Below are 24,179 nucleotides of genomic sequence, written 5' to 3' on the forward strand. Positions count from 1 at the left end.
ATCTTTTGTCACAAAAATAGGATGAAAAAAATTTCTTTTTCGCGCTTGCTTTAATATATAGTTTTACACACTTCATTTCTCATGCGGGCACATATTGGGAAAGCGGAGTACTTGTCATGAAAGTGTATGTTATCGCATACTCGAAATACGGAGTTTCATCGTATGTTGCTTCAATAATCAAAACCTCACACGATTTAAAACGTTAACGCTAATATCTGCCGTGATATAGCAAGCCAGAGAAAGAACATCATTAAGGATCACGCCGTATTGAGAGACTTCATAGAGATTTCATCATGAAGTGTTTTCTTACCTCGCCACAGGGGCGGCGCTAGGATGTTTTTACTGGGGGGCAACCACGAAAAGTGAGTTCCTCCAGGGGGGCAAGCTAGCTCTGCTCCTACTAGGTTTTCAATATATGCTTCCGGGCACTTGGTTGGGCATAGGGAGGGCAGGCGAGAATTTTGGGGAGGCTCCAGCCCCCCCTTGCCCCCCCCCCCCCTGGCGCCGCCCCTGCCTCGCCACGATGGTATAGGAATTATGGTGCTCGGCTGCTGGCCTGCAGGTCATAAGGTCATATCCCGGCCGTGGTAGCCGCATTATCGATGGAGGTGGGAATATTTGAGGCCCGTGTACATTGAAATAAATTTTAGGTGGTTGAAATTTGTGGAGCATCGCTCATAATCATGGTGCAATTCAGTGATGTTAAACCCCAACATTTAATATTATTACTAAGCATTTATTAACATGTTTCTAAATATAACCCTATCGCTTTTCATTGTGTATTGCCTTTACTGGAAATTCTACCGCTGTGGGTGTGAATCGCATCTTTTCAAAACTGGTCAGATACAACAGCAAGAAGCAAGCTGGAACTTTTGTGTGCCTGCTGACTAGCTGACGGGGTGCCAGCAGACCACTGGCGGCATGAACCGCTCCGCGGTAAAACGAGACAGCGCGGCAGGTGCAGGGGCGGAAAGTAGCTGACGAAATCTGACAAGCGTTGCCTCTGCGCTTGTATGCACGTGCACACATTTACAAATCTCGCCACTAGTTCGCGCCACGCGTGCCGCTAGGTACGCGTTCGCGTGTTGTTCTCAACAGTGGACCGTACTGCAAAGTCAGCCAGCTTAATATGAACACTCTGCAACATGACATGAAACAGTTTGATTTGACGCCAACGCTGCGTAGCTTAGAATTCTGTTGCCGAGATGTTACCCATGCATACCAACATACCATTCAAGCACATCGAGATATTGTCTCGGTAACAGCTCCCAGCACACGGCTGGCATCAGTCAAAGTAGTCCAGGCCACGTGTCAAAGCGTTTGTGTTAATCTTGCTGACAACTGTACTTTACTGACTGCATCGCACGTGCAGTTTTATTAGACTGTATTTAATTGCCATAGACAAATTGACATGATTAAAAAAAGTTTTGGATATGTGAAAGTGTCTCTTGTGTTGAGATGTTACCCAGTGCTTTTGGAACAGTGGTTACAGCTGGTAAAGAATAGTCATTAGAAAAATACAGATGTATAAATTTTACAGTAGTAAATTGTCTCAAGCTCACTTAACCCTAATTTGAAATTAGAAATTATGTTAATATCTCACAAAGCCAACAGACCGTGTTCTATCGGCAAGTTGCCTGCCAATCGACTGCCTGTTTTGAAAGTTCCTACGTTGCATGGCGTTTGTGTAAGAAGACACGGAAATTACTTCGTTATTTTAAACATTTGTTAAATATATGCTCTCTTGTTACAGTACGTTAGGGGTGGGAGTATTTTAATTTTCTTTGTGTTATATTTAATAATTCATTACAGGGTGTTTGTGTTTATTAATTCAAGATTTGACCTTGACACTGTAACTTGCATCGCTCGTGTATGGTAGCTCAAGTGTTCTTCACTGATGTCTACGAAATGAACAAATGCACCATTTTAGGCACACTTTTCTCACCTTTCTTTTTTTTTCCTTTCCTCCAGCCCTGCACTGTACGTTGGTGAGCACGCGAAGGCCAGCTATGCTCTGGCCGCCTTGGTCGACAAGAACATGCCGGTGATGATGGTGAGGGCTCATTTTAGTTTTTCTCTCAAACACTGCAGGGTCCCTATTACATAAGGTAGTGAGGAACTCTAGATTAATTTTGATTCTAGGGTTCTTTAGCAAGCACCACACTGGCACATTTCATGTTCTCCTCCCTCCCCTCTCTGATCCAAGTGCGGGACCTGCAGCCAAGAATCGAACCCACTTCCTTGACCTTGGTAGACAGGCGCCACTAGTAACTTGGAGTGTTTTGTTCAAAAGCCAGGAATTTCACATTTGTTTTTATCTGCCGACGATGACCTCCACAGCCATGGGTGCCTTTTTTTTCTCTACCTGTTATTCCTGCCTCTGCAATAAAATGTCCAACAAGCTACTCACGCTTTGTGGTGTGCATTTTCTTCTTTCGTTGCCATCTTGTGCACAGTTTTAAACTCTTTGAAACAGTACATCTTGAAAACCTTTAGCGAGTAGTAAATGGTGCAAGTTCTGTTTTGTTGCCCCGCTATCAACGCATTAAGGTCAATAACCTCACGCCTTCACGTCCTGCTCTCAAAGTGCGTCCAATTGTGTTCAGTGGAGCTTTAGAGCTAGTGTCATTGAGAAGATCTGTTCTCATTAGCCAGTTGTAGTCATAGCTGCAGACGAGGTCGTATCCCTCAGTACGACGACATTCATTATGAGCGCTTCTTTGTAGTGTTAGTTGTGAGCAAATAAAGCAGTTGAAAAAGCAAGCAGCCCGATTTCCGGGCTAGTAGATCAACTTTGGCTGTTTCGTTCATTTGCTTGTGCAATGAAAATGTCTAGGTCAGGTCATGTTTGCTTCTATTCATAATCCTCATTCTTTTTCTTTTAATATTTTCTTCTTTTGTATTCTTGTAAACTGTGACAACAGTCCCGAGACCGGAGGATACCTCTTCTGGAAGGTCCTACTGCGCCTGCCGGCCGTGCAACGGGAGCAGCGCCCGATAGCTTTGAGCCGTCGGGAAGCGGAGCAAAAAAGCGATCCTTTGTCTCCGGTTAGTGAGCTGCTGCCTCCTCTATAAAGATGATTCTTCGCTGTCACTTCAACTTCAAAGCATCGATAACCTGCTCAAGATTGTTAATAAGCCAAATGTAAATGTGTAATCACACTGCATCATTTACAAAAATTCACAAGATTCTTTATGCAATAGCCTGTGATGATTCGAAGGTGAAAGTCATGTTTTGTTTTTTTCTCCTCAATATATTGTATTGATTCCCAGCACCCTCTTGTACAGCTTTCTGCACTTTTGCATTTCCTCCAGAATCACAGGTACACTCAAACCTCCTTATCAATAAACTCATCTGCCACGGAAATACCTTGTTATATCCGAAAATTCGTTATGAACGATTATTTGTAACATTGTATCGATGGCAAAGCTGTACAGTTCCGATGCCACGTTCACTGTGAGTTTTATACACTGTGGTTGATCTGTAGTCTGAGTTAGGCTACTGCCACAACTGGGCGTGAAGCTGTAAACGGCAAACATTGTGCCAGTGGGATGGTTTGGGTATTGTTTGCATTTGTGGTTGTGTCGGTAGCACAAAGTGATTTTGAGTTATCTGACAACATTTGCGCGCCTCCAGGCTACTACGAGTACCCGAACACCATGGTGGCCGTGCTGTTCTCGAGGCTCCAGATTGGGTACCGGCGTCCACCGCAGTCCGAGGATCCGGCAAGCCGCCATATTCAGGACCAGCGGGATGTTCCCCTGGAAGAAATGCATGTCGAGGAACGGGTCAGTGCTAGAGCTGATCATGACGAATAAGTTCTGCAGGACCCTGCATGTTGGTGAATGTGCTCCAGCCAGCCTGTAGGTTTTTACACAACTGTTTATTGACTTTGACAAATTGGATTTTTAGGCTACTTACTTGGTTATATGCATCAAAAGGTGCCGCAGCGCTAGCACGCACGGATGAGGAAGAGACGAGACGAGCACTCGTCCTATTGTGTCTTTTACACCTGTGTCTGCTAGTGTAGCGCTATGACAGCTGATGGTATTCACATTCATTTTCACTTCTGCGTTGAGTTGTTTCGTAAATTGGTCTCGGGCTGCTTTAAGTGGGTCCACCTTTAGCTTGGGCTGTGAAGCAACAACCTCAAAAAAGGTGTTGGACCCCTTTTTATTCCTCTGATTTAGGGTGAATAAATTATTAAATATCAAAGCTATCTATTAAAAAAATTAATATGAATCTCTTTTGTACATTGAAAAGAAAAATAGTGCATTTTTTTTTCACGCGGGGCAAGTGGTAAAAATTGTCCCCATGGAAAAAAATCTTGCCGTTTCCTTTTCTATATGTAAGACCAACTAGCCCAAAGCTTCACTTTACTATGCTAAACTTCTTTTGTATGTTCATGCTTCTACAGGGCGGATGACAGTATATTTTATTTCAATACCTTATTGTATTGTGTAATAATTACGACACTTACCCTGACTCTGACGTGCATCTGTCATTTATGATCTTAAAGAAAGTGTAAACTCACTAATGTACATTAGCTTTTTTTAGAACACGGAAAAGTTACGTTCCTCTCATTCTTGTAGCAGTTGGGGAAAAGATGGGAAAATGTCCTGCTGAATTCACTTTTCCAGTGTGGAAATCTATTTGCAGTTGTATTGCCATCATTGTAACTGAGGAGCAGCTGTTCATTCTTATGAATCACAGCACCTCGTTTCTTACTTGGTGTGCGCACTCTTGGGCAAACTGTGCAGGCCGTTTGGTCATCGAAACTTAAAAAATGATTCCGCTAGTTTTACTGCGTGCCAACAACCACCACCGCCTCCCAAGTATCCAGGGTTTAACGGAATCCTGTCTGGTCAGGAGGAGGCATTGTAGAAAATGAACGCCAATCCTTTCAAAGAAAAGCGGCGCACAAAAAAGACGGAGACAAAGAAGAGAACCACACACAGCGCTGCACTCACAACTGAAAGTTTAATCCGAGCAACAAGAATTTAAAAAGTAATAGCCGCGCATGACAAGTGAGGTACAACGAGATTAAGTGATACGCTCATCAATAAAAGGGAACTCTTTTTTGTGCAATGTAACCGAAGTCTGGCTTACGCAAGCATCACGTGACTTGTTAATATGATAGGCTTCAGACACCTCACGGGTGAATTGATCGTGGTGCTTAAAAATAATAACAGTGTTAGACAGAAGAGGTGTGCACCCACACGTGGCACAATGCGAAGCTAAATGGGAAGGCGTGCCGTTATGCAAAGAGAGATAGTGCTCCCGCAACCTTTTATTGATACAGCGGCCCGTCTGTCCCACATAATGAAAGCCACAAGATAAAAGAATGCGGTACACCACCCCCACAGCACAAGGCACATACTTATATCTATGGTTTACGGCACATTTCTTTACATCTGGCTTGTCCTTCTTGTCAAGCTGATTTGACACCAAAGCACATATCTTTCCCAATTTATTGGGTGCCCTAAAAACCACATCAACTCCGTAGCGGGAACCAACATTTTTTAACCCATGTGCCAGTTTATGCATATAAGGAATTACTGCGAACTTCATTTTTTCCCGATTGATTTTCCTAGGTGCATGTCCTTTTAAACCACCAATTAACTTATCGCAAACAGCCACAATTATGTTAGGGGGGAACCCTGCTTCCTCTAGTCTTGCAACTTGCTTGCTTGTCTCCGTCTTTTTTGTGCGCCGCTTTTATTTGAATATGAATATACACCAACTCGCCCAACTGTCTATTCTGAACGCCAATCGTAGTGAGAACACTTCAAAAATGAAACACTGAATGTTTTAAGGCGCAAGCCTTTTATGTCTTAAGTTCATGTCGGTCTGCCCATTCATCTGTTCATGCCCAGTCATGATACAGACCCACAATTGTGTCGCTGGTTTCGTTTAGGAAACTTGAATGTCCTGGTAAATTTTGTTCAGTGTTCTGACATCTATGCTCAGCCAAACATAATAGGTAATATCAACTGTGACAACAAACCTTTTAATTAATAATATGCGTAGTGCTTATGCTTGCCGACAAAGAGTGCTTGCGGCTTGAGCGGAAACCAGCTAGCGTGAGTGTCTTTCACAGGAAGGCAGGTGCGCTCGCAAATCATTCCACGGCAAGTGGTTCGGAGAAGTGTTCCAAGAATCTTGGTCGTCCCCGACATCAAACGCTATGCTGAACGCCACAATTGCACAAAACGTCAACAGCAAAAAAAAGACGTGGCAGAGTCAGTCGAATTGGCTCAGTCTTTCACCAAACACACTTTGCAATTCACAAAGTGTCCTTAAATTTTTGCGGTTGTTTTGCTCTAAAGAGTTTTAGTGTGGACGGCATTCATCATTTTTCCACAGTGCCTCCAAAATTATGTATTCATGAGAGCATACGCTCAAGGCTGTGGTCATGAGATTTATGCAGGGTCGATAAAAAACGAAACAAGAACACAACAAAAAGCATGATGACATAAAAAAAATTATCGGAGGCTATACAACAGTCTGTTCATGTTGTCATATGGTAGTGATGGTCACACTGCACAAAACTCAAGCCAGTAATGATTAAACTGTTTATTGGGTAAGCTCGTGCCCAGAAAAAGAAGTAACATTCAGAGAGGGCATTGACAGTGTCGGGCACTATTGTCGGTCATTGAAGTCTGACGAGTGGTGGAACATGTCATATTCTATGTGCGTATGATAGAAACTTCCAGTGTTATCGCTGGTGCTTGCATTAGCCACTGAATAAGCTCGAGTACTTGCATTTCGTAGTATATAATCAGGCTGGCTAGTTGGTTCATAGTCTTAAATACAGGATAGCGCGGAATCAACGCAGGACACACGAGAAAAAATCGTGACACACAGGACGAATGCTTGTAGTGTGCTTCAGTGTTCTTTCTTTCTTTGTACTGCATCGAATCTGTGCCATCCAGTATTCAATACATGAAAATAAGTAAGCATGCATTGCAGTGTTCAAGGAGTGAAACGTCATTCACTCATTTCTAAGCCTAAATTAAGAGCTGTTTTGCATGACAATTGTTGAAAGACATTAAATTATTTTATTTGTGCAATAGCAGCTGTTCTGAAAAGTACAGGCGGCCTCTACAGGGTTTCATGTGGTGTGTGTCATAAAGTCTGCTTGAGTCAAGTTTACTGGTCATGGGAGAAAAAAAGACCCTTCCATAAGTCTCCAAGGTGTGTGGTATAGAGGATTGCCGCTGCATTCCGGACTACAGGTCATTTCGACCAAAGACTCGGACGATCTTGGACGAGGAGGACTGGAGTGGGAGATCGGGGACGATGGCAAGAGCTGGAGGCCCCTTCCCTTCTTCAACCGCAAGAGAGACGAGTGGGGTGGCAGGGAGGGTGTCAGGGTGAGGGGTCCCCGCACCCCACGGCAGCAGCACCGGCGCGTCGACGTGTCAACACAGCACCCGCCGGAAGACACCCTACTGTCCACCCTGGGCCAGGTGACCTGGCCCCAGGTGGCACTGGTGATTCTCCTGGGAAGCATGGCGGGGGCCGTGGCCTACCTTTATCCACAGGCGAGTGAAAAAGAGGCTGGCCGAAAGCCTGTTTCCAAATTGGAAGTTTGTGTTGCTGTAGGCTGTCTGCATTTGTGCTTCGAGAAGGAAGCTGTGGTGAATATTGTGTGCTGGAATGCCCTTGAGTACTGCTATGAGAAAGAGTGCACGGGTGAATAAATGGTTGAGTGAATGAGTGAATTTATTGGTGAAGGGGGATAAATGAACAGATGGATTATTGATTGAAAAGACGAATGAATGGGGTGCGAGTGAATTAATAGTGAAATGAATAAGTGAATAGATGGATGAGTGATTGAAAAGATGAATGAATGGAGTGAGTGAATTAATAGGTGAAGGGATAAGTTAATGATAAAGTAGCAATTGAAAGGATGAATGCATTGAGTGGGTGAACAAGTGAATAGGTAGATGGATTAGTGGTAGAATCAATGAATGAACACTATTGTACAAGTGATTGTACAAGTGAGCAATTAAGTGAATAGACAAGTGAGGGGTGAATGAAGGAATGAGAAAGCAAGTGAATGCATGACCGAATGAGTAAAATCACTCGGGGTCAATTTATCACTGATTGACTAGCAAGTTAGGGAGTGAGCAAATGAATTCTCCATTCCCAGCTTCACACTGGGAGCTAAACTACAGGCAATAACTTTTCCAAATGCTGCGTCCCTTTCCAGGCGAGAGAGTACCAGCGCTCATCACGAAGTGGGAACTTGAGGGTCAGTGGTGGCAGTCAAATTCTTGGTGAGCCTTCACTCTCCTGTTATTGCATTTATTATTATTGTTACATTTACGGCAATTAATAAATTTTTTTATGGCTTTTGGGACATCTGTCTTTTGTATAACCACATGTAAGATATAAATCCAAGCTAGACAAAAGTTCAGAGAAAGATAAGAGTTTCTTATGTAACGAAAAATAGTACAGTAGGCTCGTCAAACAGAACCTGGAGGGACCAGGAAAATGTTTTCCATTTAACAGGTGTTTTATTTACTCAGAGATGAGCAAGGGTTCAGAATCCAAATATGAAACTAATCTTGTCAGAAGCACTTGTTTCATTTAACCACCAGTTCTGTTTAACAGATTTTCATTTACTGAGAGTCTACTTATAAGAGAAAATGTTTTTGGAGACAATGTTTGAGCAAGAATATTTGTCTTTGTCATGGCAACCCTAACAGAGGCAAGACCTTTAGAGGGACTGGTTTAGTATTACTCTTTTGCTACAGCAATTCTCTTCCTTCGTTATCTCTTAAAAAAAATTATTTGCCCCCTTCCATCCATGTGTTCTACCCCTTTCTACTTTTTGGTATAAACAGATGCTGAAATCTTTTCTCTTGTGTGCTCTTTACTTGTTACGCAGTTGGTTCTTTGTTGAAGGGCCCCCAAATCACCCAGAGGTCGAAATTCAGTTGTGGTGGGAAAATGGTGCACGATTGTACGACGAACATGAAGTCGGCAGAATTTTTACTTGAAATGTTTGAGTTTGAAAAAAAAAAAAAAAAAAGATATCGGAGGGGGATATTTAGGGGCCCTTTAAAAGTAGAGCTGTTTGAAAGTTTATATTTGAGTGCAGAGCAAAGTCTAATATTGAAGTGTGAATGCCAATCGATTAGAATATTTTTCGAATATTTCTCGAATTTTCCCAGAATAGGCCTCGGACGATACTTCAAACCAATATTGCTGAAAAAAGTGGGAGAGGGTTCCTGAGCGTATTCTTACGAGACAGCAACATGGCTAGGTTGGTAAAGCGCTGGAAGGGTGGTCTTTCATAGTTGTCCTATCAACAATGAAGCAATGCAGAGGCCACATCATTTTATGTACATGATTTGTTCCAACCAAAGCGTTGTCAACAACACTTACACGTAAAAGGCAAAGAAGACCTTGTCTCAGTCTGTCCTCCTCTTTGAACTTCTCAGGAAACCGAACTGATATCGTGGACAACGGTGTGCTCCTTTTGAGTCTGGAGTTCCAAATGTGCCTCATAGACATGAATATATAAGAACATCTGAAATTTGAATGCTAAATATTTTTGGTGCCTTATTTCGGACTTTCTGCCCAAATTATAGGTTCAAAACAACATTAACTTAGACCCCACATCTGCCGAATCTGTCGGCTCTGTGCTGGAACGAGTGTTCTCTCGATTGAATACATTTGAGACCGTGGCAGAGCCTGAAAGGCAGCTTCGTCACGGTACGAAGGTATAATAAGGTGAAGCACATTAAAAATTTGAAGGGGTTACAGTCAAACGGATGTTGACTGTATTGGTCTTTGGGAAGTTTGAATAGTAAAATTTCATTGCCGATCGAATTGAATAGCAAACACTATTTGAATAAAGTTAGAAATTTGGAGCGTTCACTCCACTATATAAAATTTCAACACTGTTTATCTCTCCTCCCCCCCCCTTTAACACATTGTTAAATGTCCTTAAGGGTCAATGAAGGATGAGGATCAAACTTTGTTTTCAGTGGCATTTCCTGTTCAGCAGCTTTTCATCAAATGTACAGCAGGAAAACAGACTCAAAGAGATAAGTGCTGAACCTCAGCACTTCACAACCATAGTTAAATTTGAATACCTGACCCAACGACAGCCTCATTCGAAGAAATTGAGATGTTTTCAACAAACCTTGATGCGAGTCTCAGTGACCAGTGGTTACTGGAACTCGCATCAAGGTTTGCTCAGCACTTATCAAGCAAATTGCAGCACTTATCAATTTGAGTCTGTTTCTTTAAATTACAGGAGTCTTTGAAGTAGGCCTCATTTTGTGAAATTTAGGTCAGGTATTAAATTTCGAATCAACTTCGTGTCTATTTGTCTTCTAAGCTTAATTCCATGTAAACCTGTTCTTAAGCTTCTGTCACAAGAGGCTCAAGTCTGCAATATATCGGAATAAATATATCAATTTATAAGCAAGTTCGTTAAGCAGATCGCATCAGCAGCAATAAAAATTGTCAAACTTTCTCTGTTCTTTTTGTGTTTGTTGCGTGGCTCAGTGGTCGGGCACCATGTGAATTTGTGCCAAAGACCACTACATAATGTTGAAGAAGCACTCTTCATTGAGTTTTCTGGAAAAATGCGTCAGCTGTTTCGGTTCTTACAAGGCAATTATTATTTCTCGTGCAGCGCTTGGTGCCGAAAACACGATGATAACTATTGCATCACCACCTCCTCTTGTGCATCCTGTTTCCTTGCAGAGGTTACAGAAGACGGCGTCTGTCACGTGGGCAAGATCAGCTTCGACACGCAAGACGTGATTGGCCGTGGCTGTAATGGTACTTTCGTGTTCAAGTGAGTGCCCTGTCTTCATCGTCTTTCTCCTTAATTTTGTCTGCTCATGGTCTTCATGCTGAGGGCAGTCGGTCAGGAGGGATGCGCACAGATCATAGTCTGTGAAAAAAAGTAGCACTGTTATTTTATGCAAATTTTGAATGCCAAGATGTTGCGAACAGCTGGAGCTGGCCAGAGAGGAAGAAAAAAAAAAACAAAAAAAACGAGACCATACCGCTACCTGAATGAAGCCGGTTGACCTGCGGAGCTAACAGGTGCGAAATTGTCTTTGCAAGTCCTCCAAGGCATGCGTAAAGGTAAAGCTTTGTCATTAGCTGCAGCCTTTGAAGCGCAGTTTTCGAGCAGAATCGGCACTAAATTTTCTTTCTAGAGTTTGTCACCATCCTCATGGCCCTTCAAGGAGTGGATGGCAAAAGGTGTGTCTGGCATCAAATTCGTTCAAAGCCGCCAATTTTTCTAATCTGTGCGATTCTCTGTGTCGGCTCTGCGTGTTTTCCGGCGGTGGGGGCTCTTATTACACCACCAAGTACCGTATTTACTCGATTCTACCGCGCCCTCGATTGTAACGCGCACCCGATTTCCATGACGAAAAAAAAGAAGTAAGACATCGATTGCAACGTGCACCCATTTTTCTCGCTGGCTCGCACGATCACAGCACTCGAAAAACGACTCCTTTCGGGAGCGTCTTCCATTTAAATATGAGGTACGGGGGAAGCTTGTACCCATCTGACGTGTAACAGAGCATTGCCGTCACTGTAGTTTTACCGTGGACCGATGTCAGCACGCGAACTTGCTTCGCCCCCTTCTTCTCGACGGTTGTGGTGCCAGGCATGTCAAAGTAAAGAGGCGTCTGATCGGCATTCCCGATTTGCCCAAGCAGGTAGCCGTTGTTGTGCCACAAGTTTAGGACGAACCTCTGAAAACTGTGAAGCTTTTCATCGTACTCCTCCGCAAAACTTTTTGCATATGCCCGTTCGCCTTCTGAGGGAAAAGCCTTTCCTCTTTATAAAGTTAGTTAGCCAGCATGTGCTCGCTTTAAACTGGCTCCGCATTAGCCCTTTTTCTAAGGCTAACTGCATAGCCTGCACTTGGAGGTTCTGTCGTCACGGGCCGCTGTGCCGCTCGCTGCTCAAGCACATACTCGCCGAGCAGCTCTTTATTTGCGGGAACCGACCCTGCTGTGGTCTACTGAAGCCTTTGCGTGAATGTTTGCTGTCGACAATCTTCTGCTTTTGTTTCCGCCAGTCCTGCACGCACGTTTCGGGAACTCCGAACGACCGCGATGCGGCCCAATTTCCGTCCGTTTCGGCACACGCGATGACTTTTAAAAGCGGCATCGTGGTGCACTCGTCGAGTTTTTAAAGTCGGCCCTTCCATGCCCTCGATGCTAATGCACTACAAGATGACGAACTCCTCAGCACACGTACGAAGTGCCGCTCATGGGAAACACATAGGCAGAAATGGCCGACGCGCCATGCCGACGCACTTAGGGGGCGGCCATTTTGGAAATGCCTATGGCAATAGAATGACCGTATTCATTTTTTTTTCGTACTCTATTCTAACGCGCATGCGATTTATGAACTCGCTTAACCGGAAAAAAGGTGCGCGTTAGATTCAAGTAATTACGGCACACTTCCGTAAACGACAAGCAGAAGGTATGAGAGGTGTGCTGCCACAGTGGCCAGTGGCAAGATGGCAACTGTTGCTTTTGGTCCATGGATTTGTTTTTCAAGCTAGTGTGTAGTTGCTAGGCTGTAAAATCCTAGAATGTGTGTCATGCTTTAACTCACATATCCCATATGCTCGAACTGACAGTTTTAGATTTGACTGCTAGCTGAGGCTAACCATCTATATTGTCATGTCAGGCTTTCTCTAAAGCTGACTGACATCTTTGGGTTACATTGTCTTTCTCTCTGTCGTAAGTCTGCACGAAATTGCAAAACGTTCATTTGTATTGAGAAACGGATGTTTTGGCAAAAGAGGCTTTCGACAAAGAAAACTGTTAGGCCATTTGTTGTTCGGGACATGGTGCAGTGAATTCTCGTGCATGTTGATAATTTATAAACATGCTTAAAAAGCGCAAGTGAAAGATGAATGAAAGAGGCTTTTTTTGTCTTTGTCTGGTTCACACTTTTTCAGCTCACTTCAGGACCTGGGGCAACGTGAAGTGATGAAAGTTGTGCACATTTTGGTTGGTCATAACATATGTACAAGCAGGGCAAGGCAGACTTGCAAAGAACGCACACAGCACTGTTCAGAGTGCAGAACCTTGCGTTTACGAGCCTGTAGGTTTGCGTATGCATACATGTGTGTTCTTTGCTGGTCTTTGTTTCTTGTGCTGTTTGTACATTCATTGGAATAATAGTGTGGTATGGATGGAGCTAATAGTTCTTTGTGCTTGTGTAAGGTGTTTATGAGGATCTCCTTCACTCTTTATTTGTTCCACAATCACATCTATAAGCACTTACAATTCATTTTGCAGGGGCACATTCGAGAAGCGCCCAGTGGCAGTTAAGCGCATTCTGCCGGACTGCATCAGTCTGGCAAGCCGCGAAGTCGACCTGCTGCGCGAGTCTGACGAGCACCCCAACGTGGTCCGCTACTTCTGCATGGTGCGTGCCTACATGTATTCTGTCCGGTTTTGTTGGTGTTCGATAGATTGCATGTCTCGGCTGCTGACCCGATAGGGGCACTGGTGGCGGAGCGCTACACTACAACGTGACTTATAATCATCTCGTGGTTTCGGCATGTAAAACCCCAAATATTTTATTATTCTTGTTCTTAATTAGGCATGTACATTACAGCATGCATTAAGAGGGGGAAAAATGAAAATAAGAAAAAAAAAAACGGTGTGTGTCTACAGCGTGTTGCAAACATTATACTATATTCACTCGTGTAATTACCAGTGGCTAATGTTGCCAAGTTGTTGACAGTACTGTTTATGAGGGTGATGGAACATGGTTTGTGCTAATTGGACTTAATGCAATTGTATTCCTTTCGCATTTACTGCCTTAATGCCATTGAGAAAAAAAAACGACAAATGTTTGCACCGGTGTCTCCTCTGTCATAATCCTACCCTACCAGTGTTTCACATGTATAACTCTATGCATGCCGTCTTCAGCTTCTGTTTTATGATAGAATGTTGGCATTTAGCATTTGGTAATTTGTGATTCAGTATCAACATGTTAGCACAGCGCGAATGAAAGAACAGAGGTGAAGACACAACACAGCACATGTGCTGTGTCCTCTCCTCTGTTCTCGTTTCAGTTGTGCTGTGTGAACACGTTGATTCTGTTTTTGGCATGCATGTGTATCTCGTATGGCAGGAGGAAGACCGCCAGTTCTGCTACATTGCCCTGGAGCTGTGCGAGGCCACCCTGCAGGACTACGTGGAGCGTCCGGACTCAGACGACTGGGGCCACCTGGAGCCGGCCACCCTGCTCCACCAGGCCTCCTCTGGACTGCACCACTTGCACTCGCTTGACATTGGTGAGTTCGTTTATTGTGATAACAATTTTATGACAGCAGAAGTGCTTGTTTGCCTTCGCCGTCACACTCTGTGTTAAGCCCAAATGTTTTGTGTGTTCTGTGTGTGAGCGAAAGCTGGTGAAGGCTGCAAGTAGAGGTCAAATGCACTGGTAAGCTTAGTTGGGCAAAGAAGCGTGAAGGGTTGCCAGTGGGGAAGTGGCTGCACATCGCTCGTGCAGTGACGGCAAACTTTGATCCTTTGTGCAGTAATACTCACTTTCTTGAATGACACCAGTGAATGGCTCCTGCCCTTGTACTTGCTGTGCTGTCACACTTTCACCCCTTGTTGAGGCCAAAGATAGCACGAAAACCACTTCGCTCAGCGGAGCATCCATATTTTCTTATACCAGCGTTTGATAATGTTACGCGAGATCAGATCGTTGAGTAGTTAGATTCCAGCCTTACATCGTATAATTCTAATTTCTTTCTATCGCATTTGTTGCTTTGCCCTTGAGGTGGAACTTTTTCTTTTTTTTTATTCATTTACTGTAAGACCCTGCTGGCGTTGCAGGGAACAGTGGCAGTGGAATAAGAAAGAAAAGGATGCATAGGAATCAGTTGTGGGATGAAAGGGAAACACGACATTATTGATTCCCGATATGGTCTATTCCCGATATGGCAGCACATTCAATGTGCTTCTTTTAAGGTATACATACAGCAAATCTACTTCACCTGTTCATCTTTTGCTTGTTGCTTTGGTGTGCACAATCAGAGAATGTGTTGTTTTTGTGAAAAGGCATGATGCCAATTATTTCCGGAATCACTTGTGATCATACTTCAGTGAGAGGCATTTCTTGTGAAGGCTTTAAGGGGAAGTGAAGTTGAGATCAAGAGTGAATCAAGAAAGCGCATGTGGAAGTGTGTTCAAAGACAATCTTGTGCAGATGTATCTTTTTGCCAGCGTCATGTCTGTCACGGAAGTGATGGAAATGAGTTATTGACGTAACTTCCGTGACAGAAATGATGGCAGAAGATTCTTCATTGTGGTTCAGCACAAAATATAAACAGGAGTAATTAAGCTGCGTGAAACCACTGGCTTAGCACACATAATGATCAGTTATGTTGAGAATGGCCTTCAGGGTTGTACACACTGTGTTTTCATGCATTTGCTTAGTACCAAGAATTCTGAAGAAGGTTTCAGTCTTGAAGGTCACTACTTCAATGCCAAAAGCCGTCGGCATGGGGGTTCCAAATGTAGACTTGTACTTTGTCTAGCGAGCGTTTTCAATAAATACTCGTCTTGTTCTCTTTCTCTTTCTACCGGATAAGTATGTAACCGTGTTCGTGCTTTGCATAGTCGTGGCATTGTAACTTTATTAATAGAGTGTCTATTCATTTCTTTCATTATCTATTGCAGTAGTGCAAATGTTCTCTACAGCATCTTTTTCATAAACTTGATGAGAAATGAGCCAGTTTTATTTTTCAGCACAAACAGCTATATGCGTCAACTATCCTGCATTAATGTAAGGAACATTAGGCTGTGCCAATAAACATCAGATTGAATTTGAGTGACCTGACGAAAGCACCGATTCGCCACACGCGCAGTGCACCGAGACGTCAAGCCGCACAACGTACTCATCTCGCGACGGAACGCCGCCGGTGAGGCCAAGGCCATGATCTCGGACTTTGGCCTCTGCAAGAAGCTGAGCCATGGGCGGCTGTCGTTCTCACGAAAGTCCGGCGTCACTGGCACCGACGGTTGGATTGCACCTGAGATGCTCTCGGGACAGGGGCGAGCGGTGAGCAGCGTTTTCTTTTGACTTGAACTATGGTTTTAATGCGGACGATCCAGTTGACGATGCACTCGAACCTCGATGCAGAGGTAACCCGATTTACCTAAGTGATGACCACACCCGAATAAAATCACTGAATTGGGAAGTTCGTGAAATCGAGAGAGAGGTATTTAGGTCCTTCAGAGTCTATCAATTCAAACCTCAATGTAACGAACGTGAAATATTGGTTCTAACGAAGTAAGCGAAACAGCCTTGTCATAGAGACAGTGTTGGAAGTAATCTTTATCACAAATTTTGAGACGTAATGAACTTATTTTCTTGTAAGATGCAACTTTGTTATAATGATTTGAGTATTGAAATGCAACGATATTCACGAGCTGCTACGGCATTGTTTTTGTGGCCAACCCATGCCTGTGTGTGCAAAAAGTCTGCGAGAGCGGCCCGAGGCTAATTTGGGCATGGAGGCTTCCGTACCCGGAACATAAGGTGCCCAGCGTCTGGGCGGTGCGGCCGGGCAGATGGACGTACGGAGCTGTAACAGGCTACTTATATGCGTAGATGCAGAGAACGAATAAAGTGACTGTGCGAGTAGGCCGAGAGACACAGTTGGAGGAGACAATTGACGCCATTTGTTATATAAACCAGGAAATAACGCAAGCAACCACAGCCGCCTCTGGCACCGTCTGGCACGGAAGAGCGGGACCAACTGCAGAGTCCATTGTTTCGTGTGTAGGCACAGCATGCAGTCTCTTCAAATTGAAGCTAAATGTGTGACTAGGGCACCTAAATGTTCTCACAAGACCGCAATAGAGTGCACTCACTAAGAACGCCTCATCTCTGTCAACATTAGAAAAATAGTAATCACATTTTTAATCGGCAATTTTAGGAAAATTTTTTGTGAAATCCGCTTTGTGAGTTGGTTTGTTAATTTGTGAATTCAGGATGATGGCAACACTGAACATTATGGACATTTGCCGAGAAAAGGAAGCTTCTTGGTTAGATCGAGAAATTGGTAAAATCAGGTTTTGTAAGATCGAATTTCAACTATATAATGAAATATTATTGATGAATAGTAAACGAAGGATAGTCTTGTTATACATACAGTGTAACAAATATATTTTTAAATATGAATTTTCTGATATAAGGAAGCTGTTTTCATATCAGATGTAACTTCATTTTAATGAGGTTTGAGTGTTGTGAAAATAAGTTTAAACATTGGTTTACTGAAGCTTCGTTTGGTGAACGTTCACGATTAACATAGCAACTGTATTTTTCTGCATAGAGGCTCATGGCCGAATGATTGACACACACAAAGCGTTTGTTTTTCAGAATGATCAGTTTTTGCTATTGAACAACTCTTGGAACATTATTGCTCAGTGTGAAATAATGCACCTTTGGAATTTTCTTAGGTTGCTGTTTCTGCCACAAAAGAATATCCTATCTAATCAGATCACAGATGCAGTGCAATGAAGGTTTCTAAATTGTACGCAAGCATGGCAACTGCAGTGTTGCGAAATGTATGAGGAGCCGTGTAAAAAAATCACAGCATATCCACAATGTGAATGATCAGTGGGCGAAGCTCCTGGGAATCATTAACCCCCGTACATTGCCCACTCATTATTGTATGAAACCGTTATTGTATGAAACCTCTTTGTGCTCTTTGATTTTCTACTATGAATGCCTAAATGCCCTAGCGATCCTCTGTGTCATGTAATTGCACTTGATAAGGAATTTGTATTTTCTGCAGTGGAATAGTAGCAAAATATAAGTTCACAATTCTCAAGTTTAAGAAGTGCCATAAGAGAAGTTGCAACTGTATCTTACCGTTTCAGTCTCACCAAGGCAGCTAGTGGTGTTAACCGTTTCAATTTTAATTGCCATAAACTTCAGGTTAAGTCTTGACTGCATGTCATGACAAAACAACTGTCATGTACTGGTCTCATCTCTTGAGTATTAATTAAGGGTGGATTGTTAGTAGATATTACATTGCATTTAAGAAATAATCAATCGTATCTAGTATTACGGTATGTACTACGCTGCATTTGTATTAATCGCAGCTTCTTTATCGTATTTGCGCAGACAAAAGCCGTGGACGTGTTCTCACTGGGCTGTGTCTTCTACTACGTGCTGAGTGGGGGTCGACATCCGTTCGGCGACACCCTGGAACGGCAGGCCAACATCAAGCATGGCCGACACAACCTCTTGGAAGTCGGGACAAACGGTGCGTTATGGGCGACCGCTGCGGCACCGTTGAAACCGCCAAGGTTTCGCAGTTTTATTCAGGGCACGTTCAGACGTTCATAGTTTGAATGAGCACTGAGTGAGACTGTTTGTTTTTCTCTCAAGCAGTGCCGGTAAAACACCTACTTCCAGTTGCCCGAATATTAAAAAATTGTGTTTTGAAAATTAAAACTAATATGAAGTCGATGGTTCTGGTTCGAGTGGATACACTTGATGTCTGAGCATAAGTTTACTTAAGATAAGGACTAGTTCATGCTCAGGCAATTGATGAAAACTCATTGAATGAGCTGATTGAAAGAGCCGATGCATTTCCTGTAACCAGCTTGACTTCTTGTGGCACCTGGTGGAGGCGATCTCAACCACGTGCTTATTTTGACATGGCCTCTGAGATCCACTTTGGCAGTTACGAGGGAATGCGAGGTTAACTCAAGGAGTACACCAAGGCACGTGGAACTCCAAAGTTCAAGTTCCTTTATCAGGCACCTATGTCAGGAATTACGGTCGCCTCCAATTACCTTTCTAGAATAGTAGTCGAACATCACACTGCAGGAAGAGTTAAAGCGAGCCATTTTTATTACAATAGCAATTATATAGACTCTCGGCTAGACTTTGCTGCCGGCGTCGATGTTGGCAACCGCCGTAATTCACCGTATATGTATACGTATCTATATAAATGAAAGCGCAAGAAAGAAAAATAATCCAGAAAAAGGCTCCAGCGCGCAGAACCCAATATCCGACCTCTTGCTTGTGAATGGGTAGCATTAGCCACTGAGCCACGAAGGAGCACCTCCTTGAATGTTGAAATGGCAAACTATTTATGTCTACCACTTACCGCTGGCGATGGCAATCTCGGGGGAACTTTTATACTTTCAGCATTACCAGCAAGATGGCGCAATGAGCGCGCGTCGCCAGAGCGTCATGATGTGGCGACGCGCACTGATGTGGCGACGCGCACTGATGCGTTCATCTCTCACGTGTGCTTAGGGTCGCAAGAGAGGGGGGCTAGGGGGATAGATGCTCATGAGAGCGCGCGCTTATCTCGTGGTTAGAAGAACCGTAGGCTTTGGGCTTTCACGGGAACGATTCTGTTGTAGTTAGCGGGTGCACAAAGGTCACTGCACTCGTTACGGGTGAGCTTTTCAAACACAGCAAAGTAACAACTGAGACACTTATTCACATTCATTTGTACTTGTGAGTATGTTTCGTGTGTTGTTTGTGCCTGAGCAACGTGAGGCACATTTTGATCTGCTTGCCATTCTTCGCGTGACATTCCAATTTGTTGCTATCGCATTCATTGCTTCGCCTTTGCGGCAATGATGTGACTTTTTTTTTTCTCTTACACAGTGTTCTTGTATCAAACCTTTGGCCTTTGTTGTAAAAAGGTCAAATGTGAACGTTTCTCAACTCAGTACATTGACTGGTTTGTAGCAAAATTGTTGCTCATTATTTAACCCTTTCTTAGTAAGCGTCGTGCATAACACAAAGTCATTGCATAAATGGGTGATGCTGTAAAATGTTGAAGCACGTACAATGAGACAACAAAAGGAAGGGTACAAATGTACTATACAATATTGAAATTGAGAAAAAGAAATGTTACAGTAACATATGGGAGATGTAAATTGATGCTGCGCTAGAGAATATACAACAAAACAAGCCGATGTGGCAAAAAACCTTGGACTGAGACAGCTCTTTGTATATGACATAATTTGACAAAGTAAAATATGAAGTATATAATTACAGAACGAATGCAGCATAACTTGGCTATCATTGTTATGACCGCATTTGCAAAAGGGCACACGTCCAGGGGCACTTGTCTTTTCTTATGCACCAACGTTCACATTATCAGTGCCCTTTTGTGTAGCTTAGGGTAAAGCTTTACACGAGTGAATACGGTGTATAAATGGCGCGACCTTTGTCCACTCCAGGTCCCCTCGGCCAATCCCTGATCGAGCAGATGCTGCACACGGATCCCCAGGAGCGTCCCTCCGTCTCGGCGGTGGTAATGCATCCCGTCTTCTGGGGCCCAAAGAGGCAGCTGGACTTCTTCCAGGTACCTCGGACTCCATTCTCGTTTTTGCACTTGCGGTGTTTTTTTCGTTTGTGGTCAAAATTTAGCACATAAATACATGATGGCAGGCTTTTTGCCGCTGAGAAAAATTTCGTATGGCCTATCTGCATCACCCGATAAAGAGCAACGCGAGAGTGACGCGTAGTTGTCTGTCGAGTAAACCATGGTTGTGTGTAAGAACTGAGATGAGTATTTATCTGTGTTACACATTTAATCACTTGTTAAGGATTTAAAAATTTAGAAATCGGAGACATCATTTGAACGTCTTTTTGCTCAGATGCAGAATTTCGTTCCTAATGATGCCTTTTTATTGGGCAACAGGAGCCGTCTCACAAAAAAGAAGTTTTGTATTTGTATAGTCCTCAGGAAGAGTGCAAGAAGTAGAGGCTGCTTTGCTTTCCCCTTTTCACCTTTCGTTCAGTCACATACTCAGTTTTATTTCATTTCACATAGCTAAGCTGCTTGTGCAAACATTTATCTGGTGCATTATTACTTTGACAACACTGTCAGTGTTGATTCAAGTAAGCCAGAAATGTAAGGGAACAAAAAATTCTTGAACGAGGCGTGTTGCGGAAGCCAATGTTACAACAAGCAGTCTTGTCTTCCTCAAGGCTGTGTAATATTGAAGGAGACTAGACCACTTGTTGAAGGGTTGGCTACACCAACACGCCTCATTCAAGAATTTTTTTCGTCTCTTACAGCGTTTGATGACTTTTGTTAATTCTTCAGATGGGTTTGCCTAATGAAGGGCAGCCATGGTCCTCATTTTTGTCATTTTTTCTTCTTGAAGGATGTGAGTGACAGAATTGAGAAAGAGCCTCCAGAGAGCGAGGTGGTGCGACGTCTCGAACGTGGCGGCTTTGAAGTGGTGCGTGGTGATTGGCGGGAACACATCACCGAGGAGCTGCAGAAAGGTAACGTGGAGGAGATATTATACCCCTGTCACACGTGTACCCGCAAACTTCGTTTAACACCTGCATCTTTAGGACGCGAAAGTATGTTCTGTGTCACACAGTCTCTCTCACGTCAAGGAAGTTGAACGAAGCTTCTTGCAAAGGGAGTTCTGCGATCTTCCTTAGCGACGAAAGGGAATACTGTCATCCCCAGCAACCTGTAGTTACGGGAAAACTGCAAGAACAAAGCAGCCACAGTAATCACAGCAGTAAACTTTATCAGTATTAAAAGTTCTTTGAATGCGTAATCTGCTCATAATGTGTGCTTAACGAAAAGGAAATACATGTACAAGTGTACGTACTCTACACATCATGCCTCACCAAAGCCACCGTGTCGCCATTTCGAAAACATTTCTCTGAGCCCCTGCCAGTCATCATATCCGTGCGCGCAGTGGTGCTTAGGCTACATCTTTGCTACTCGTTAGCTTCTTATTGTTGTGCTCCCCATTCTACTTGAACACTGCCGAAATTAATAGCAGAGGTTAACGCGGTATTTCTTTCATCTTCGTCGGCGCCGGTAGTCATGGTGGCACTACATGCGAACTGTTGTGCGACCCATCCACACCAAGGGTACTGAACGCAAAACCTGTGCTCACCCGATAACGTAAAAAACATTGTGATCTACGTGGTAGCAAGAATTCGAAGAGCTCGGCGACGACTTGCTGTGGGTTTGACAATCGGTGTAAATATACGTACCGAAACAAATGTAGTGTTTCCAGCATTTCTGTCAACATTACTCCCAATTTTCTTGAAGGTGTATGCATCTGGGATAAAATACAAAACATTTTATCTCGTTTGAGTGCAAATACAGTCCAACCCACCTTTAACGACCCCATATATGATGATATATCAGCTGTAACGAGCGTATTTCAGTGCACTTACGACTTAAATAGCTATGCTACCCTTTGAGACTGAGTTCACATACAGTGAACATTTTATTGCTATAGCAACTATATGGACACTTTCGCCTGGATTTTGCCACCGGCGTCGGCGTAGATATCATGCACCGTATATGTATACGTATCTATATATATGAAAACGCAAGGAAGAAAAAAATCCAGAGAAAAACACTCAGGCGCGCGGAATCGAACGTGGGACCTCTGCGTCGTGTGAGTCGTTAACCACTGAGCCACCCCGGAGCACATCCTTCGCCGTTCAAACGGCAAGCTACTTGTACCTACCACTTACCGCTGCTCATGAGTATCTCGGAGGGAATTGTGTTTTCAGCCTTACCAGCAAGATGGCGCAAAGAGCGCACGTCGCCACATCGCGCGGCAGCACCCGCTCTGATCTCCTACGCCTACTTCGCCCAGCGAGATAAAGGCGCGACGCTCCCTTGCGCGCCCTTATTTCGTGGTGACGAGGAGGAGAAGGCCGTACAACTTGGCTGGCCTCGGGCTTTACCTGGAATGATTCTGCTGTAGTTACCTGGTGCACAAAGGTCATGCAATCATCGCAGTCTCCGTTTCCGAAAAGCGCGCGCTTTTCAGACACGGCAAAGTAACAAATGAGACGCTTATTCACGTGCACCCGTACCTGTGAGTACGTTTTGTGCGTGAGGAACGCGGGGCATGTTTCTATCTGCTTTCAATTCTGCGCGTGACCCCGAAGGAGAACCCTGTGAACGCCTATGCTTACACGTGGTCCATTGTGGCGCTGGCAGTGCGATGTACCGCTACATTGCTTGAATGATATCGTCGACAATTTCATTAGTGATCTTAAGATTAGTTCTGCCAGGATTTCTTTTATTTATTTATTTTTTGTTGAAAAATCACCAGTTTCTTCTTGGTGTCCTTGCACATAATCATGGAACTGGGGGGACAGTTCATTCTTGGTACACAATGCCATAGTGCATTTTCCAGTTTGGTATTGCCAGTCTGAGTTGGCTAGAGTTTCTTTTGCAGAGCCTCTGTTTTATTCTATTTACATTTAATTTTTAGTGTACTATTTCTTATTGACAACTTCAGAACGCTGTGCAGTTGCTTCTTGTCGCTTACCAGTGTTCTTGTTGGTCGCATTTTTACGTTAGTTTCTGCATCGTTGCGTTTGCGCAGATCTACGCAAGTACCGGACTTACAAGGGTCATTCTGTTCGGGACCTGCTGAGGGCTATGCGCAATAAGGTGAACCCCCCCTCCCCTTTTTGTTTCTTTTTTAAGATAAGCGATAAAAAGATGTTTTAAGATGAGAGATGAAAAATGAAACAAAAAATGAATATTTTGACTTTTAACTGAAATTTTAAGGTATTAGTGTTCGGAATAAATGTACACCAAAGAGCAAGGCTTTGTCTCTTGTACTACACTCAAACCTCATTATAACAAACTTGCATCTTACAGCAAAATAAGTTTGTGATATCTGAAAATTTGTTATAAAGGTTATTCTTAGCACTGTATCTATTGCAAGGCCATTTTTCTTTTACTTTGTTATAAGCGATATTTTGTTGTAATCGTGTTTGTTATATTGTTGTTAGAGCGAATCAGCGAATCGCGCTTCCACAATACTAAAAGCATCATTTTTGCCATGGAAAGATGTTCGGGAAGCTAGACGAAGCACAAATTGATTGCATGCCTCGGGGTTCCCACACGGTGGTTTTTAGCATCACGCTTGTCTCAATAAATACTCCATTTCAAAGCTGGCTTTAATGTCACAGTAAAATATCTCAACAATACTTTTTCAGTTTCCCTAGCTCAAGGTCGTCACCGTATGCAGGAGATTTGCACAGTGAAGTAAAATTGGTGTTAGCACTACATTAACGTGCAGACACGGCACTGTACGGCGCCTCGAGCATTTCACCTTCATGAAAATGCAACTATCGAGGGGGGCCTAATGTT

The 24,179-nt window shown here is 43.5% G+C and overlaps 1 protein-coding gene across 2 annotated transcripts in view; it reads left to right on the forward strand.

Moving 5' to 3' along the window:
• Ire1 (serine/threonine-protein kinase/endoribonuclease Ire1) overlaps window positions 1–24,179 on the forward strand; it is a 58,101-nt gene that overhangs the window by 23,429 nt on the left and 10,493 nt on the right. For both annotated transcript variants that reach the window (XM_037430333.2, XM_075869029.1), the window contains exons 10-22: window positions 1,972–2,053; window positions 2,925–3,048; window positions 3,638–3,789; window positions 7,240–7,548; window positions 8,220–8,286; window positions 10,733–10,826; window positions 13,309–13,438; window positions 14,153–14,315; window positions 15,900–16,093; window positions 18,167–18,308; window positions 20,254–20,378; window positions 21,187–21,310; window positions 23,404–23,471. In XM_037430333.2, coding sequence (XP_037286230.1) covers window positions 1,972–2,053; window positions 2,925–3,048; window positions 3,638–3,789; window positions 7,240–7,548; window positions 8,220–8,286; window positions 10,733–10,826; window positions 13,309–13,438; window positions 14,153–14,315; window positions 15,900–16,093; window positions 18,167–18,308; window positions 20,254–20,378; window positions 21,187–21,310; window positions 23,404–23,471 — 1,774 coding nt within the window. The remainder of the gene's footprint in view (window positions 1–1,971; window positions 2,054–2,924; window positions 3,049–3,637; window positions 3,790–7,239; window positions 7,549–8,219; window positions 8,287–10,732; window positions 10,827–13,308; window positions 13,439–14,152; window positions 14,316–15,899; window positions 16,094–18,166; window positions 18,309–20,253; window positions 20,379–21,186; window positions 21,311–23,403; window positions 23,472–24,179) is intronic.

Source organism: Rhipicephalus microplus, chromosome 7 (assembly GCF_043290135.1).
Source record: "Rhipicephalus microplus isolate Deutch F79 chromosome 7, USDA_Rmic, whole genome shotgun sequence".
Classification (NCBI taxonomy): domain Eukaryota; kingdom Metazoa; phylum Arthropoda; class Arachnida; order Ixodida; family Ixodidae; genus Rhipicephalus; species Rhipicephalus microplus.